This window comes from Bombus pascuorum, chromosome 3 (genome assembly GCF_905332965.1).
Source record: "Bombus pascuorum chromosome 3, iyBomPasc1.1, whole genome shotgun sequence".
Taxonomy (NCBI): domain Eukaryota; kingdom Metazoa; phylum Arthropoda; class Insecta; order Hymenoptera; family Apidae; genus Bombus; species Bombus pascuorum.
This window is the reverse complement of record NC_083490.1, coordinates 10,906,968-10,925,094: the sequence shown is the minus strand read 5'-3', so window position 1 is coordinate 10,925,094 and position 18,127 is coordinate 10,906,968. Positions and strand designations below refer to the sequence as shown.

The following is an 18,127-nucleotide window of genomic DNA, read 5'->3' as shown; positions in this document are numbered from 1 at the left end:
CAATATTTTCTACCGATAGATTGAATTATTTAATTTATTTACTGACGCGAAGTTTCGTAAATCTTCAAGGTACAGGGTGGCGCAAAGAGAAATGGACAGGAGATTAGGGGATAGAACAGCCCCTCTGAGAACACCGACGATGGCCGGCGGATTATTTTCTATTGATAAGGATTATTTTTACGAATTGGGAGCATACGACGAAGGCATGGATATTTGGGGCGGTGAAAACCTCGAAATGAGCTTCCGGGTGAGTATTGATCGATGACAGTATTTACTTTATGCGGTCAGACTATTTAAATGAAAATGAAGTTACAAAACGCGAGCAAAAAAAAGTGTTTTGGTCACGGAATACGTGCCTGTGCTGTTCAAATTCATATCTAGTTAATAATAAAATAAATAATAATAGTAGTAAAATAATAATTAATGATTTATATATATATATAAATCGTTTCTTTTTTTTTTTTTCATTTGCTTTCACAGCTAATTGCTCGTTCTTAATGCTGTTGGCTCCATGAAAAACTTTCCTTTCTCTGTTATCTATCTGTAGTTGTTTGTTCGATCCTCTCTTGTGTGGCAGAACTTTTATTCGATAATTAGCACGAGAATTTGAAGAAATTAAAAATACAAAGGCTTCATGAAAGCTCTAGAGTTAAAAGTAATCGATAATTTTGATCAGAATTGGGCGCTTTGTCTAAAATAATTATCCGAATATTATTAATTCTATTTCGTCGAATAATTCGTCCGGATAAAACTTGTTCGTTATATCCATAACAAATTATCTTCTCCATTTCATTATCATTCATTGAGATAATTAACAGGATAATTATTGTAAAATTATTCAAATCATAATACAAATGATCGTTAATTGTTTTTTCCCCCCACTTAATTTTGTAAGCGTCTCTTCATATCACGTGAATTTACAACACGTGTTTCACGCATACTTAATCAATTGCTGGGTATTATTATTGATATTATTTAAACAGTACTAACTTTTAATCACTACAGTGATTACTATAACTGATTTAATAGTAACAGTTCGATTAAATTCGTAATCGAATAAAGTTTAATCCGGATATTTTTCGATCGGATATTTTTGATTTGTTACTTGCAATTAAAATTTCTTGTTTCTTTATAATAAATTATCGTGAAAAGATTTTGCTCAACACTGGATACACACGTTGGATTTATTTATTGAATAATCTAGCGAAACGTTTGAGTTTGTGATCCCAAAATACACAGAGGGTTTAGCTATGGACATTTTCATCTTCATTTGTGAAGTCATAAGTACCTTGTAGGTATGGCAATGCGGTGGGACGTTAGAAATCAGTCCATGTTCACATGTTGGGCATGTGTTCCGAGACAAGAGTCCGTATACATTCCCTGGTGGTGTCAGCAAAGTAGTTCTACACAATGCGGCTAGGGTGGCCGAAGTCTGGATGGATGAGTGGAGAGATTTTTACTATGCCATGAACCCAGGTTAGATAACAGCGTGTATCATTTCATTTGTATACTTTGTTTTCTTTTTTAATTCAAGTATATCAATTAATAGACAGTTAATTATAGCTAGCCAATTTGTTGACCCTCCTCGAGTTTTGCTGTAGAGAAGTGTGCATTTTTCTTTCTTTTAATTATCTATAAACGAAAATATATAATAATAATAATAATAATAATAATAATAATATACTGTAAGAAAAATGAAGAAAGTAAGAACAATTGTAAGTTTAACGTTTGCCATCACATACTAAAAAATTGTATAAACTAAAAGTTACATAAAATACATTAGTATGTATAACTTAATTAAAAAATAGGATTGCGAGCATTTACATGTATTTGACGGGTATCTGATAAAACCAATGCTATAATATTATTCAGATAAAATTCAGTTGTATTATAGCACACTTTTTTATTTATTTGGAATAAAAAATTTGATAGAGTATTAATCTAAATATCTTTATAGCTAGTAACGGTCTATAGATTAAAAATATTAACACCCATAGCTATATGTAGTTGATTTATATTTGACTCTAAAATTAATCTTAAGTGTGTTTTTTTTTCTTTTTAGCGTGATATTAACCAAATTATCTTTTAGCATTTACCATCGAATTTTATATTAACATAAATGTACATCACGTATTTTTATCTAAATATATAGTATATATTTTTTTTTTTCTTTGTGTGTATGTATGTGTATACGCGCGTGTGTGCTAAAGAATTCTGGATATTCTAGTTACATTTAGCCATGAGATTTGATTTGCAGGAATACTATTGATTTGTTTGTGGATTTACAAATATACTTTGGTATAGTCTTAACCACTCATCCATCCAGCCGACTAACAAAATAAGTTTGCTTGCTTCTTTGTTTGATACATTTTATAAGCAACGATATTATAGGTACCAAGAGAGGAGAACACGAGCGTCCATCTAATCTGAACCTTTTTAATGTATTAGATCTTTTTGTTTCTTGTTTGTTATGAACTATCCATTTGTAATTGCTAACATACTAACAGAACTGAGTTGGTTAGATATGGATGTGTGGTGGGACATTGGAAATCGCAACGTGCTCGCACGTCGGTCATGTATTCCGTAAGTCAACACCATATACATTCCCTGGTGGTACCAGCAAGATAGTGAACCACAACAATGCGCGACTCGCAGAGGTCTGGTTGGACCAATGGAAGTACTTCTATTACAACATTAATCCAGGTAGCACTAACACCAGCATTTCTGGAAAGAGAATAGACTGCAATATCGCTAACATCATCTTAAACTTTCTTTTTTCTTTTTTGGGATTTACTCTATCTCGCATGAATTTTTTTCTATCGGGTGATTGGTACGCTTTTATAAGTTGCATTTAACTATAAAGCTTAAGTGCGGTTGGATACCAGCTACATGCGCATATATCAGATACCCGTTAATATTAGGAAACTAATGGAGAAGTGCCTTTTTGTTTCGTCCATCTCTAAAGCAAGAAAATGCTCTATATAATAGATGTAATCTCAAGAAAGAGGGTTATAATAAAAAATAAAAGACACAGTGAAGAGATTACTCTATTCAATCTAAAGTTTCCTTACATTTTATCTTGAAAGAGATACAGACTTACTTTTTCAAATTTAACATGTTAAGAAAGGTCAATGTATAATAGCACAATTATTTCCAATAACAAGCATACAGCATCGGTATAGCACACATGGCAATGTCTTTATTTTGGCACATACTTTTAACACACATCTTTCTTTCAGCGAACAGTCATATGTATAAGCACACTATCGCATTATAAAGTCTATAAATATTAATCAAATATTATTATTATTCAATTGATCCTTCTGTTCATAGGAGCCCGAAACGTAGCTGTTGGAGACGTATCTGAAAGAATTAAGTTAAGGGAACGTCTTAAGTGTAAAAGCTTTAGGTGGTATTTGGAGAATATTTATCCAGAATCTCCTATGCCACTAGATTATTATTATTTGGGTGATGTACAAAACGTTGACACACAATCTTGTTTGGACACTATGGGTAGGAGAACAGGTGAAAATGTTGGAATTAGTTACTGTCATGGATTAGGTGGTAATCAGGTCAGTAACTAAATCTTCTTGATTTCTTTGAAAATAGTAGATTTTTCAGTATTATTGAAATATAATTTTTTATTTTAATTAGGTGTTTGCTTATACTAAACGACAGCAAATTATGTCTGATGATATGTGCCTTGATGCAGCTAGTCCCCAAGGTCCTGTCAAAATAGTGAGATGTCATGGTATGGGTGGAAATCAAGCATGGGTTTATAATGAAGAGGTACGATGTAAATAATTTAAACGCAATTTTTTTTTAAAAGTAATGATATTTCAATAAAATATACATTTATTTTTAGACAAAAATGATCAAACATACCAATACAGGACATTGCTTATCGAAACCTCGTTCAAACGACGCAATGCAACCTGTATTAGCATCTTGTGATTCGCATAACATCGGCCAAAAGTGGATTATGCGCAGTAAATTCAAATGGCAAGCCAGCTAATACGAGGTGTTTACAAGTGCAACATTTATATGTAATACTTGTTGATTTATTTAATGCTACATTGAAGGACTGATACTCAAGAGACTTCCATACATTGAAAAATCAAGGAGAAGCACTAGTATTGTACTTCATGAAAACAATTCAGTATCACGTTTTGTCGATCTATTAAACGTCGATGGGATTAATAGTGATCATAAACAAGAAATTGAGTACACCTTGAAACTGAGAGATTGAGGTTGATGCTTTTTAGTTATATAGGATTTATTTACTGTTACTAGCAGTATCGTGTATTTACTGCCATTTTTCATGGTATGCCTTCATTGATAAATGCACAAGTGTTGAAAGAAAGAAACCTATTTCCGACTGTGTATGGATATGCACAAGTGATACAAAGAGACATGTATGCGGACATTCTTCTTTTTTTCTTTTCTAGTAAACAGTAGAGAGGAAAGCATATCAGACCACTGTTATAAATAAATAATTGTTAATACAAAAGAGAGACATATTTGATAATATGGGATGAGTGCAATGCTGGATGACTGGAAGATATATCAGTGCACTGAAACACAGATATGTTAATAGTATAAATGACGTATTACTACAGGGAATGAATGATGGAATGCTAGTGGAATTATTGTGACACTACCGATTACGATTTAGAACTTGTATTGTACAATTTTCTAGCAATTAGGGAAGAGCACTGGATCTTTTTATACTGATATTTCTAACAGTTCCTTGTTGCATCTCGTTCATATATAATTTAGTTGTTACTTTCTTTTTATTTGTTTAAAAAGATAAATGTACTTATACCTGAATTCGCCATAGCAATATGAGATTAACGAGATATCGTTTAAGAGTATAAAAAAACTACTATTGACTGTTATTCACTGTACTGTTATACTTTAAATACTTTCTTAAATTCAAGACAAAGTGTCTTCCGCATTTTCTTAACAAAAAGAAATGCTAGATATCTTTACGATGTTCTAACATTTTACATAGCTATAATTCTTCATAGATTTGGAACATTTTTGTTTTCTACATTTAAAGTGTGCTAAAAATTTAGAGTGCAATATTCTTGTCGAATAAGACACAATGGAAAAACATTTCGTGTAACTAATGTAAAAATGTTGTTATTAGATTCTGGCGCCCTTCCCTTGCATTACATTAAACTAAAGTTAAACATCTTTCGTACTTCGAAAGAAGAGGAAAAGGTAGTCAACAAAGTAAAGCAATGTTTCTGGAAAATGTTCGCTAATAGTTATACTTACATTCGAAGTTGGGGGAAGAAATTAACTGATTCTATAACTTTAAACGCGCGCGCGCGAAGAAACGCATTAAACTACATTTATAATATATTAAAATATATATGACACTAAAATTTCAATTTAGGAACCTTAATGTCAAGAAATATACTCAATCTTAAGTTACATGAAAGAATGGTGATGGTGCAACAAATTATCGCGTCTTTACAGCTTAATTATATATTTAATTATTCGTGCAAGACGATAGTATTTATTTTTGTACAGCAGTTAATTTTTATTAAATCAATATATTATTTGAATATGCGTTTAATTGTATTAGCAGAATTTGTAGATAATTTGTTAGTCGTTTTAACTGATAAAATTTAGTTAAATTCAAGTGCACAAAATATAGAAAAAAAAAAAAGATAAAGTCAATAATAATTTGTAAACAAATTTTTAATCTTATAAATTATCCATCGCATCGTGAATTTATACGTATTGTTTTATCATCTTTATTTTACTTCATCTTAGGCTTAGAATTAGAATTATTTATAAAAATTATATTATTAACAAAAATAATTGTAAGAATTACATTGGAACATTAAAGATTACTTATTGGCACACACATACGAATTAATAAAATTTATTTTTAAGAAATTTTCTGTTACATAAGAATATTTATGCATATGTATGTAAATACCATTTAAGTAAAAAAATCTACTTTTTCTATCATTTATAATAAAGTCAAATACTAGAATGAACATACCTTCAAAGACAATAAAATATTCTAAATATGTTCTATTGAATTTAAATAATATATGTGCATAATATTTAATTTCAACAAACAGTACTTTTAATATATTTTTTTTTTAATTGCATACTCCTTTAAATATTAGTTTGATCGAGATAATATGTATTCCTTTGTTATGAAAAGTTCTCATTAAAGAACCAAAAGAAAAAAATTTATGACGATTATAAAATTATTCTAGCGGAATTTAATATACATTAGAACAATGAAAACATAAATATAAGTAAGTAGATATATCATAATTTTGATGTGCCTCCAAAATAATTTCTAAATATTCTTTCTAATAAAAAAGAAAAATTCTACCCTCATATTATCAAATATTGCTTCAAAAAATTTAAGTCTTATGTATCATGTTACATTGTCATGAATCTATTAAATACCACACAAAATAATCTTGTTTTTTAATATTACTCCTTTACCAGAATAAATCTAGTAACTGATATCTTACAACTAAGTAGTATTAAAAAGTCAAAAGGTTAAATAAAATGGACAAAATATTATTATGAACTACATATTACATTTATTTACTGTTCTTTAACTTCACGTAACCTCCTGACAGCAGATCTAACAGAAGCAGCAGCTGTTGTTGAATATACCCATGCACCTCCAGCAACAGTCCTCTTGCAACGTTTGCAGGACCAGATACCCACTACACTCCGTTTCATAGCATCCTATAATAAAAGAAATAAAATAGAAATTATAATCTTTATTTACTTCACATTACTGATTATAGGATTTATCTCTCACCTTGCCACAGAAGGTGCAGGTGTATTTGCTGTGCTGGGTAATTTCCATCTTCTTAACCATCTTTCTGAGAGAGGCACCATATCGAGTACCATATTTACCAGTGATTCCAACCTTCTTCGTGCGTTTAGCCTAATAGATAGACATAATCGTATTTCATAAATTAAATACCTTTACCATTTATAGCCTAAATGTATTTATAGATCACAACAATTGAAATGATAAAACATTTATTTACAAAAATAAGACACTTGTTTGACACTAATAGGTTAACCAACCATAATTATCTTTATAATATTAATCTTTCTGACAAACTTTTATTATAAAAGAAATTAAATATATTGCATTATTTTGTTTCTATTTCATAATAATTAAAAGTTTATTGCACTATAATAATTAAATAGCGATTTAACTGTAAATGCAAACATAACCTTAAATCACTATTTCTACACAAATTATTTGCAATAAATAAACAATATACACAGAAACATTTTGTCGGTGATGCTTTTCAACACAAAATTATCAACTTCATCAATATTTTAATAAGATTCACAAAATATTACCAAATAACAATTCTTACCATTTTGCACAAATATCATATACGTTCCAAAAGAACCGGAAAAGAAAAGAGATTTTAGAGTCCGATTTTCACTACACGTCGTCGTCACCGGAAATCGTAATGCAATGGTGCATTTACAAAAGGCGCGAATTTAAATCGCGCGTTACAGAAAATAAACGGACATTTTCACGCGTACTCCTAAATAAATACTAGAATAAGTTATCACGATCATTTTCATCATCTTCAAAATACCTACAAAATGTATCGACAGATCATTGTATTTATTGTAGTATTCACCTACTAATTAAATAGGTTCCAAGTACATTAAATTTCGTATTACGCATTTAGTAGTGCTTTCATACAACTACAAAAGTTGTAATGACAATTAGATTTGATACTATAAAAATGAAATGCAGAACCTAATAAACAAACGTTACATTGAAAAATAAGGATGTGTGCCAATACTTTTTGTCTAAATCTCCTAATACAAGAACATACGTTTAGGTACAGCGGATATGCAATCTTAAGTGACCAAAAAATTTTCATAGGCAGATATAGTTGTACAGTTGACCTCAATACCGAAATCGTTACGTTTCGACGAAGTGTACGTCTGAAATACGCGAAGTGAAGTAAGTGAATGTGAAAAATAAAAACCGGAGTGTTTATACCAGTTCAATTTTATTCATAATAGAGATTAACTCTGCTTCGTTCAGTAATCATTTTGGACGATCACTTTGATTAGAAAGCGGATGAAAACAATATTTTTCCATGAATCATCTGCGTTGATCATGCAGAGTGAAAAGATGTAAATTCGGCTTTAAAAACATTTCTCCTTCTATATCGCCACCTGTATTCTTATTCTGCGCGCCATTTTCAAACTTTTTCATTCCTCATTCTTATTGTACAAATCTGAATTGCTCTTTGAAGTCTGTTTTATATCGATTTTTACATTATCTTCTTATTCTGTTCGACAGAACGATCTTACAGAATAACTACGGTCTTACATACAGAGTCCTACAGAGTATTTCTTACTCAGTTGTTCTTATTTTTATTTACTTAAATGATTATAGAATTATTCGATATTGTGACATTATAAAATTACAATGTGTCGTTAGAAATACATTTTTTCTTATATTTAATTAACGTTGTTATGAATTCGAGTACAACATAAATATAAATATAAATATACAGCGGCTGACAAAAGTATTCGAACACTTACCATAGATGATTTTTATAAATATATTATGTGCATTGTACGAAACTTTTTAAAATTTCGTTAGCACTATACTGAGACATAACTATCGTGATTATAATAGTATAATTTGGAACCAGTCCGAGAATATATATAGAAGTTATAAGAAATTTATTGCAAACATATACTTAGTGAAAAATTAGTATACAGTATGAATAGTAATCTTAAACATGCAATTAAAGCTAAAGATAATATCACTACATATTGTGGCTTATTAATACAGTAAATAATTAATTGTTCAAATATTTTAGTGGCTTTTGTGAAGTTTATGCTTTCAATAAATATCTTATAATTTTTATATTTTTATAACATTCCCAACACTGTTTCATATTTTACTAATATAATCACGATATTCGAAATTCCAATACGTAATTTATATATAATGAATAATTTCAATATGTTTCGTGTAATATAAACATAAAAAGTTTCTAAGAGTGTTTGGATACTTTCATGAGCTAAGTAAGTAGTTTCTAGTCTCTGTCAAGGCTGGTCAAGGATTCGTCGTGTACACTGTGCAATGACGTGCATGAGAACGTTCCTATAACTGTCCTAAATAGTATTATCTGTTTCAGTGTCCTTCATAGTTTGGTCAATAGTAGACTCTACACTATTCTACAATTTTTAATTCATCACAAGTCACAAGCACCCCACCTATAGAAAAAAAAGAAAAAAAAAATAGAAACAGTGACGTGTACACGAACATTGAGAACGCTCGAAAACCGGCCTGAAATGACGTAGCCAGTGGATCCCAGACTAATACTAGCCAAACCCGTGCGCATTAAATCAGTGTTGCTCACTGTTGGCGATCCGCGGGCTAATATCCTATAGTGATTCACTGATCGCTTATCACTCCGCGAAACCGCTAACCGTGGCACACGTCGAATAAAAGCGCGAGAGTGTCAATTGGTAACAAAAGCACCGGTTAACGATGGTCGTTAAAGTCTACATATCGGGTATCAGCGGCAACAAGGAAGTGAGTGGAAAAAGAACGTAACCAAAGAATATCAAGATATTTTATCCCCGAGACCGAGTAACGAGAAAGAGAGAATGTGTGCGTGCCTGTGTGTAGACCTATTATATATGTGTGTATGTGACTTAGAAGAGAATGCCAGATTTACGGGCACCTGAATTCTTATTTGATATTTTCACGTTGGATCGAATTACGTCGGAAAAACTTCACGGTCGAGGCGTCGATTAACGACCGACAATGTCATCGAGTGAAAAACCTTATTGAACGTGACACACTACACGGTTTATCGATCGAAATGATTCATTTATATACGCGTCTAACGAAATGCAGTTATCCCTTGATTGGATGTATTAAAGGACATACATATGTTAGATTCAGTTAATACGATTGCCACACGAATTTTATGTACATATTTTACACTGTCAGTCGTAATGGATTAAAATATACTACACTATAATTTTTGCTGAATATTGTGTTGTATTTACCCACTTTCTCTCTGACAGTGTTATCAAAGTCGTTCACATTGTTGACAATTTCTTAGTTCGCGAAATTTATTTTAACCTCAAAAATTTAGTAACATAGATCATCGATGACCATCGTGGCAATCAACGTGTTAACAAATTGATTGTACCTCGTAATTTTGCGAGAAATGTATACATACAACGAAGAGATACACAGAATGCCGAGGGATATGTATTCCTGGAATATAGCCACAGGTTTTGGGTAATCGAATCTTTGGATTAACAATAGAATTGTTAAAGTGAATCTATTTGAAATCGTTCGTAGAAATTTTGTAGATTACAATGACGCAGTTTCAGAGGTCCGAATGACATTTTGTAAAATGAATGAAAGCTTACTTTTTTTGTTTCACTTTCCTTTTATGTATCTATTATTTTAACTATTCTGATACATATTTTGTACTTTAGTCGTGAATGGTTCTATAATGTTTACTTTTGACGTTGTAAGGAAAACTTATGTGGCTTTGATCTTTTACTCAGTTTTTACCTCAATCTCGATCCATGATCAATTCGTGTGCATTTTTTTCGGCACCATTTATAATGCCGTTAGATCTTAATAGTCGCTGATAAGATTATAACGGCATACGTTTTTGTTTGAATCGATACGTTATTTCATGTTGCACCAGAGACTGAAACAGATGAAGTTTCATTTACAACTTTCGAAACTTGGTCTTTTACTAGTAGACTGCGGACTTTTATGCATTCATGAAAAATTTGAAATTGTAAAACGCAAAAAATACGTATAGTATGCAGAAGTACATACAATATCTAAAGTATAATAATCTGTAATATTCAGTGGATGAAACACTTCTGTACGTAGGTTCTATTTATTTAGTTGCATTCATGAAAATTCAAATTTGCACTTGTCTACTTTTGTTAGTGGACTACTAATGTCCATGTGTTTATAAAAGATTTAAATGTGCAAAAGTGCACATTATGAAATATAGGAAATATTCAAACAGTATTTAACAAGTGAAATAAATTTTTATTTAAGTTCCATTTTTTTTTTTATGATAAAAATTAGTATACGAAATAAAGATATAAATTTGCATAAACATTCATAGCCTACTTATTAATAATTAAGTTTAGATTGTAAAGAAAATATCCAGGCTTTATATTTAACTGAATTCTTTTAGGTGAAAAAGAGGCAACAACGAGTATTGATGATATTAGATAGCAAAAATGTAGAGTATGAGACAATTGATATAACAGAACCAGGGAAGGAGATGGAAAAGGAATTTATGCAATCTAATGGTATTGCGAGAGATAGTAAATATCCATTACCTCCACAAATATTTAATGAAGATGAATACTGTGGGGTAAATGTCATTATATCAATTCTGACAATTTATAATCTAAGTTATAATAAACAATAATAATGATAAAAGCTAAGAAAATCTAGCTTCGGAAATTAATAGTAGCTTATACATGATTCTAAAACTTGAACTAGAAATTCTCTAAATGTCACGCTTGAACTATAAATGATTATCATGAATCATCCCACAGGATTATGAAGATTTTGATTTGGCAAATGAAATGGATGAATTGGAAGAATTTTTGAAAGTAGAACCACCTGCTAGTGGAAAAGAAAATGTTCCTGATTCAAATCAAAGTGAGGAAATTCAAGAAAATGGAAATACTACAAGTCGAGAGGTAAATATTGTTGGTAATAGAACTCTGTTTAACAATTGTAAGGAGAATGTTAAATGTACCCACATATGTTACTTAATTTATATGTATATATTTTTTTAACATTATTCAAAAACTTCATCTGTAATCATCTTAGTTATATTTATTTGCCGGTGTTTTGTCCTTGGTACTAAATTTATACCCTGTCCATACTAACTACTACATGTTTATTTTAGCCTTCCACAGACAAAGAAGCAGCTGCAATACAAGCAGAAAGGTAAGCACTATAGATACATTGATTGCATAATTTTGTGATCAATCGTTTAAATTGGACAATTGTTATAGCTGTAAATATGTGTAATTGAAATTATTTGTTTTTATTTCTACATAACAAGTTGTTTAAAAAATAAAAATTGTTTTATTATAGATATTTTAATTGCATTTTTTATTTGTTATCTTAGTGTTGAAGAAAGAACAACTTTACCAAGTGAAAATGTACAGTCAGATGAACCTAAATCTATAGAAAATGATGGTGAAACAAAACCTGAAGAAGATACTACGGAACATACAGAAGAAAATGTTGAAAAAAACGAAGAGAAATCTGGTGACCAAGAGAAAGAAGAGTAGATGTGAAATAAACCCATATGATCGTGGGACATTTTATATTTCTTTAAAATCCTTGGTTTTCCACCGAAAAGGATATTTTATAAAAGCTATATTTATCACACTTCTAAGGCTGAGTGAAGGTACTGCCAAGATAATATTTCTGCTTTCTGCAGAAAATATAGTTAACAGTATAAATGAAGCATAAGCGATACTTTTATAGAAATATTTTATATTTGAAATCGAGCATGTTTTCACCATCAGATTTTTTATCTGACTAGAAGATAATGAATTTCACTTTTCTTCATATCAGTAGATAATATAAATTTTTTAATTTCTTATGCTGATATTTTACATTGTTTATATTATATTTTATTCTTTATTTTTAAATGAAGTTCTAATAATGTGCTAGGAGTAATAAATTTTCAGTATTGAGAACGCTTTTTTGTCCTGTTACTCGCTAAAACTATAGCAATGAATTTTAGATAGATAAATCCTACTTAGAAATTTATTTTTTTGTCTCAAATTTCTTATTCATTAATTACTCTTAATCATTTTATAATTACATTAAATTGTTTTTAAGAGTTTATTAAGTGTCCTTGTATATTTATCAGTGGTCCAAGCTATAAATTGTAGACTTACCATTTGTACTGATGAATGGCTTCCATTTACATTGATTTGGTCATAAATTGTACTAGTGTCATTTGATTGGTTTTGTACGAAATTTCTAAGAAATTTCTTAGTGTGTAGTAAGTTCGGACAGTACGACACTCAGTTTTGTATGAAATGCAATTCTTATAAAAGACGACACGAAATTAGTTATAATAGGTTGTACCGATGATGTCGTATACACTAACGATTTTTTATGGTCAAATGCATCCTAAAATAATTCTCGCTATTACTTCAAAAAAACATTAGGCTTAATATAGGTCAGATTTCTTAGTTGCACGTGATATATCTGATAAATTTGTTTAATTTGTTACGATTATATTTATAATCTAATTCGCATAGATATTCCGTAATTGAAAACAGGAATAGAGTAACTTATAGCTATAGCTGATTTCCATTTCTCATGCTGAAAATGTTTACTTATGAGATCAAAAATGAGTGAAAGTTTAATGGAGATGTTAAAACCCTTTCATCAAAGGCCTATTCATTATTGTTTGTACAAAAATTTGATATTGACTACATATATTTATGCAGTGTTACTCATCCAAACAGCTTGATATAGTTTGTTTTACAATATACACACATACTGATCAGATAATAGACGGGTATTAATCACGAACAAATTCAAAGCTTTATGCGAGTGTTATGAACTGTTTTATTATGAAATGAAGGTGTAAAGTATCGAGTTCATTACACTACGTTTATGCATGAGATAAAAAGCCTGACTAATTTTAATATAACATACCGCAGCTTTTGAATATCAAATATATGCTATTAAAATCAGACTAGGAAAAAAGAGAAATTAAGAAGCTTTACACATACGAATCAAAATGTCCACCTCGTTCTTATTAGAGAATGATATATTCACGAGCAACAGGTGTTGGACATGAGCATCACAGTTAATAAATTTTAACATTATATGTATTGAAAATATATATTTACAAGAACAATGTTCATTATACATGATATATATAAGTCATGCCAATCATTGTTACATACATATAAAAATTTACTAATAAATACCATGATAGAGAAGTTTAAAAATTTGTCTAATAATTCCACATATACAGCTTTGTCATCTATGTAAGTGTATCATACGAATCTATCCTATGTACCTGTCACTAATCAACATTCGCTGGCTATTAATTGAATTTATACATTCTAGGAATGTTTTTTGGTAAGTAAGTTACTTTTACTTTATAAAACCTGATATTTCTATTTTCAATAAAAAGCAATTTAATATACTTCGTAATTTTACACGTCAATTTGATGTTCAGAAATCAATCTAACTATCGTATTAACAATTTTATATATATTTATATATTCTTCATAACATTAATTTTTAAAAATAAATATTTGTTTTCCATACTAATACGTAATGACGAATAACGTTATATACTATTACGTACTAACGTATAACGTTATATACTATTACGCAATGACGTATAACGTTATATACTATTACGCACTAACGTATAACGTTATAAAATAAAACGTACTAACGTATAACGTTATATACCATTACGTAATGACGTATAACGCTATATACTATTACGTACTAACGTGTAACGTTATATACTATTTCGTGCTAACGTGTAACGTTATATACTATTACGTAATGACGAATAACGTTATATACTATTACGTACTAACGTATAACGTTATATACTAATACGTAATGACGTATAACGTTATAAACTAATACGTAATGACGAATAACGTTATGTACTATTACGTACTAACGTATAACGTTATAAACTAATACGTACTAGCGTATAACGTTATTGAGTATTACCTTATAGCGTATAACGTTATATACTAATACGTAATAACGTATAACGTTATATACTATTACGTAATGACGTATATCGTTATATACTATTACGTAGTAACGTATAACGTTATATACTATTACGTAATGACGTATAACGCTATATACTATTACGTACTAACGTATAACGTTATAAACTAATACGTACTAACGTATAACGTTATACACCATTACGCAAAGATGTATAACGTTATATACTAATACGTAATAACGTATAACGTTGTATACTACTACGTACTAACGTATAACGTTATATACTATTACGTAATGACGAATAACGTTATATACTATTACGTACTAACGTATAACGTTATATACTATTACGTACTAACGTATAACGTTATATACTATTACGCAATGACGTATAACGTTATATACTATTACGCACTAACGTATAACGTTATAAAATAAAACGTACTAACGTATAACGTTATATACCATTACGTAATGACGTATAACGCTATATACTATTACGTACTAACGTGTAACGTTATATACTATTTCGTGCTAACGTGTAACGTTATATACTATTACGTAATGACGAATAACGTTATATACTATTACGTACTAACGTATAACGTTATATACTAATACGTAATGACGTATAACGTTATAAACTAATACGTAATGACGAATAACGTTATGTACTATTACGTACTAACGTATAACGTTATAAACTAATACGTACTAGCGTATAACGTTATTGAGTATTACCTTATAGCGTATAACGTTATATACTAATACGTAATAACGTATAACGTTATATACTATTACGTAATGACGTATATCGTTATATACTATTACGTAGTAACGTATAACGTTATATACTATTACGTAATGACGTATAACGCTATATACTATTACGTACTAACGTATAACGTTATAAACTAATACGTACTAACGTATAACGTTATACACCATTACGCAAAGATGTATAACGTTATATACTAATACGTAATAACGTATAACGTTGTATACTACTACGTACTAACGTATAACGTTATATACTATTACGTAATGACGTATAACGCTATATACTATTACGTACTAACGTATAACGTTATAAACTAATACGTAATGACGAATAACGTTATATACTATTACGTACTAACGTATAACGTTATAAACTAATACGTAATGACGTATAACGTTATAAACTAATACGTAATGACGAGTAACGTTATATACTATTACGTACTAACGTATAACGTTATAAACTAATACGTACTAACGTATAACGTTATACACCATTACGTAAAGACGTATAACGTTATATACTAATACGTAATAACGTATAACGTTGTATACTATTACGTACTAACGTATGACGTTATATACTATTACGTAATGACGTATAACGCTATATACTATTACGTACTAACGTATAACGTTATAAACTAATACGTAATGACGAATAGCGTTATATAGTATAACGTACTAACGTATAACGTTATATACTATTACGTAATGGCGTATAACGTTATATACTAATACGTAATAACGTACAACGTTATATCGTATTACGTGCTAACGTATAACGTTATATACTATTACGTACTAACGTGTAACGTTATAAACTAATACGTAATGACGTATAACGTTATATACTAATACGTAATAACGTACAACGTTATATCGTATTACGTGCTAACGTATAACGTTATATACTATTACGTACTAACGTATAACGTTATAAACTAATACGTACTAACGTATAACGTTATAAACTAATACGTACTAATGTGTAACGTTATATAGTATTACCTGATGACGTATAACGTTGTATATTATTACGTAATAACGTGTAACGTCATATAGTGTTACCTGATGACGTATAACGTTATATACTAATACGTACTAACGTACAACGTTATATACTATTACGCAATGACGTATAACGTTATATACTATTACGCAATGACGTATAACGCTATATACTATTACGTAATGACGTATAACGTTATATGTATACTATTACGTACTAACGTACAACGTTATATACTATTACGCACTAACGTATAACGTTATAAACTAATACGTACTAACGTATAACGTTATATACTAATACGTGCTAACGTATAACGTTATATACTATTTCGTGCTAACGTGTAACGTTATATACTATTACGTAATGACGTATAACGTTATAAACTAATACGTAATGACGTATAACGCTATATACTATTACGTAATGACGTATAACGTTATATGTATACTATTACGTACTAACGTACAACGTTATATACTATTACGCACTAACGTATAACGTTATAAACTAATACGTACTAACGTATAACGTTATATACTAATACGTGCTAACGTATAACGTTATATACTATTTCGTGCTAACGTATAACGTTATATACTATTACGCAATGACGTATAACGTTATATACTATTACGCACTAACGTATAACGTTATAAAATAAAACGTACTAACGTATAACGTTATATACCATTACGTAATGACGTATAACGCTATATACTATTACGTACTAACGTGTAACGTTATATACTATTTCGTGCTAACGTGTAACGTTATATACTATTACGTAATGACGAATAACGTTATATACTATTACGTACTAACGTATAACGTTATATACTAATACGTAATGACGTATAACGTTATAAACTAATACGTAATGACGAATAACGTTATGTACTATTACGTACTAACGTATAACGTTATAAACTAATACGTACTAGCGTATAACGTTATTGAGTATTACCTTATAGCGTATAACGTTATATACTAATACGTAATAACGTATAACGTTATATACTATTACGTAATGACGTATATCGTTATATACTATTACGTAGTAACGTATAACGTTATATACTATTACGTAATGACGTATAACGCTATATACTATTACGTACTAACGTATAACGTTATAAACTAATACGTACTAACGTATAACGTTATACACCATTACGCAAAGATGTATAACGTTATATACTAATACGTAATAACGTATAACGTTGTATACTACTACGTACTAACGTATAACGTTATATACTATTACGTAATGACGTATAACGCTATATACTATTACGTACTAACGTATAACGTTATAAACTAATACGTAATGACGAATAACGTTATATACTATTACGTACTAACGTATAACGTTATAAACTAATACGTAATGACGTATAACGTTATAAACTAATACGTAATGACGAGTAACGTTATATACTATTACGTACTAACGTATAACGTTATAAACTAATACGTACTAACGTATAACGTTATACACCATTACGTAAAGACGTATAACG

General features: G+C 29.7%; 3 protein-coding genes across 7 annotated transcripts in view; 2 read left to right on the top strand and 1 right to left on the bottom strand.

Moving 5' to 3' along the window:
• LOC132904872 (polypeptide N-acetylgalactosaminyltransferase 5) overlaps nucleotides 1-6,456 on the top strand; it is a 40,361-nt gene extending 33,905 nt beyond the window's left edge. For 3 of the 4 annotated variants that reach the window (XM_060955676.1, XM_060955674.1, XM_060955677.1), the window contains 5 exons: nucleotides 70-247; nucleotides 1,296-1,476; nucleotides 3,334-3,572; nucleotides 3,655-3,789; nucleotides 3,866-6,456. In XM_060955676.1, coding sequence (XP_060811659.1) covers nucleotides 70-247; nucleotides 1,296-1,476; nucleotides 3,334-3,572; nucleotides 3,655-3,789; nucleotides 3,866-4,015 — 883 coding nt within the window. In that variant the 3' untranslated portion in view covers nucleotides 4,016-6,456. Of the gene's footprint in view, nucleotides 1-69; nucleotides 248-1,295; nucleotides 1,477-2,522; nucleotides 2,704-3,333; nucleotides 3,573-3,654; nucleotides 3,790-3,865 lie in introns of all 4 variants that reach the window. The other variant, XM_060955675.1, reaches the window with a different exon arrangement.
• A 107-nt stretch (nucleotides 6,457-6,563) lies between these two features.
• Nucleotides 6,564-7,511, bottom strand: LOC132904892 (large ribosomal subunit protein eL43). The gene is made up of 3 exons (XM_060955721.1): nucleotides 7,389-7,511; nucleotides 6,812-6,940; nucleotides 6,564-6,735 (listed from the first exon to the last, which is right to left on the bottom strand). The coding sequence occupies exons 1-3, from the start codon at nucleotides 7,389-7,391 to the stop codon at nucleotides 6,589-6,591; spliced, it is 279 nt and encodes a 92-aa protein (XP_060811704.1). The 5' UTR covers nucleotides 7,392-7,511; the 3' UTR covers nucleotides 6,564-6,588.
• A 1,660-nt stretch (nucleotides 7,512-9,171) lies between these two features.
• Nucleotides 9,172-14,052, top strand: LOC132905605 (SH3 domain-binding glutamic acid-rich protein homolog). Of its 2 annotated transcripts, none has more exons than XM_060957081.1 (5): nucleotides 9,172-9,592; nucleotides 11,244-11,426; nucleotides 11,614-11,760; nucleotides 11,973-12,013; nucleotides 12,198-14,052. In XM_060957081.1, the coding sequence occupies exons 1-5, from the start codon at nucleotides 9,548-9,550 to the stop codon at nucleotides 12,361-12,363; spliced, it is 582 nt and encodes a 193-aa protein (XP_060813064.1). In that variant the 5' UTR covers nucleotides 9,172-9,547; the 3' UTR covers nucleotides 12,364-14,052. The 2 variants fall into 2 exon arrangements, with proteins under 2 accessions (XP_060813064.1, XP_060813065.1); XM_060957082.1 differs by lacking the exon at nucleotides 9,172-9,592 and adding an exon at nucleotides 9,714-10,312.
• The last annotated feature ends 4,075 nt before the right edge of the window (nucleotides 14,053-18,127 follow it).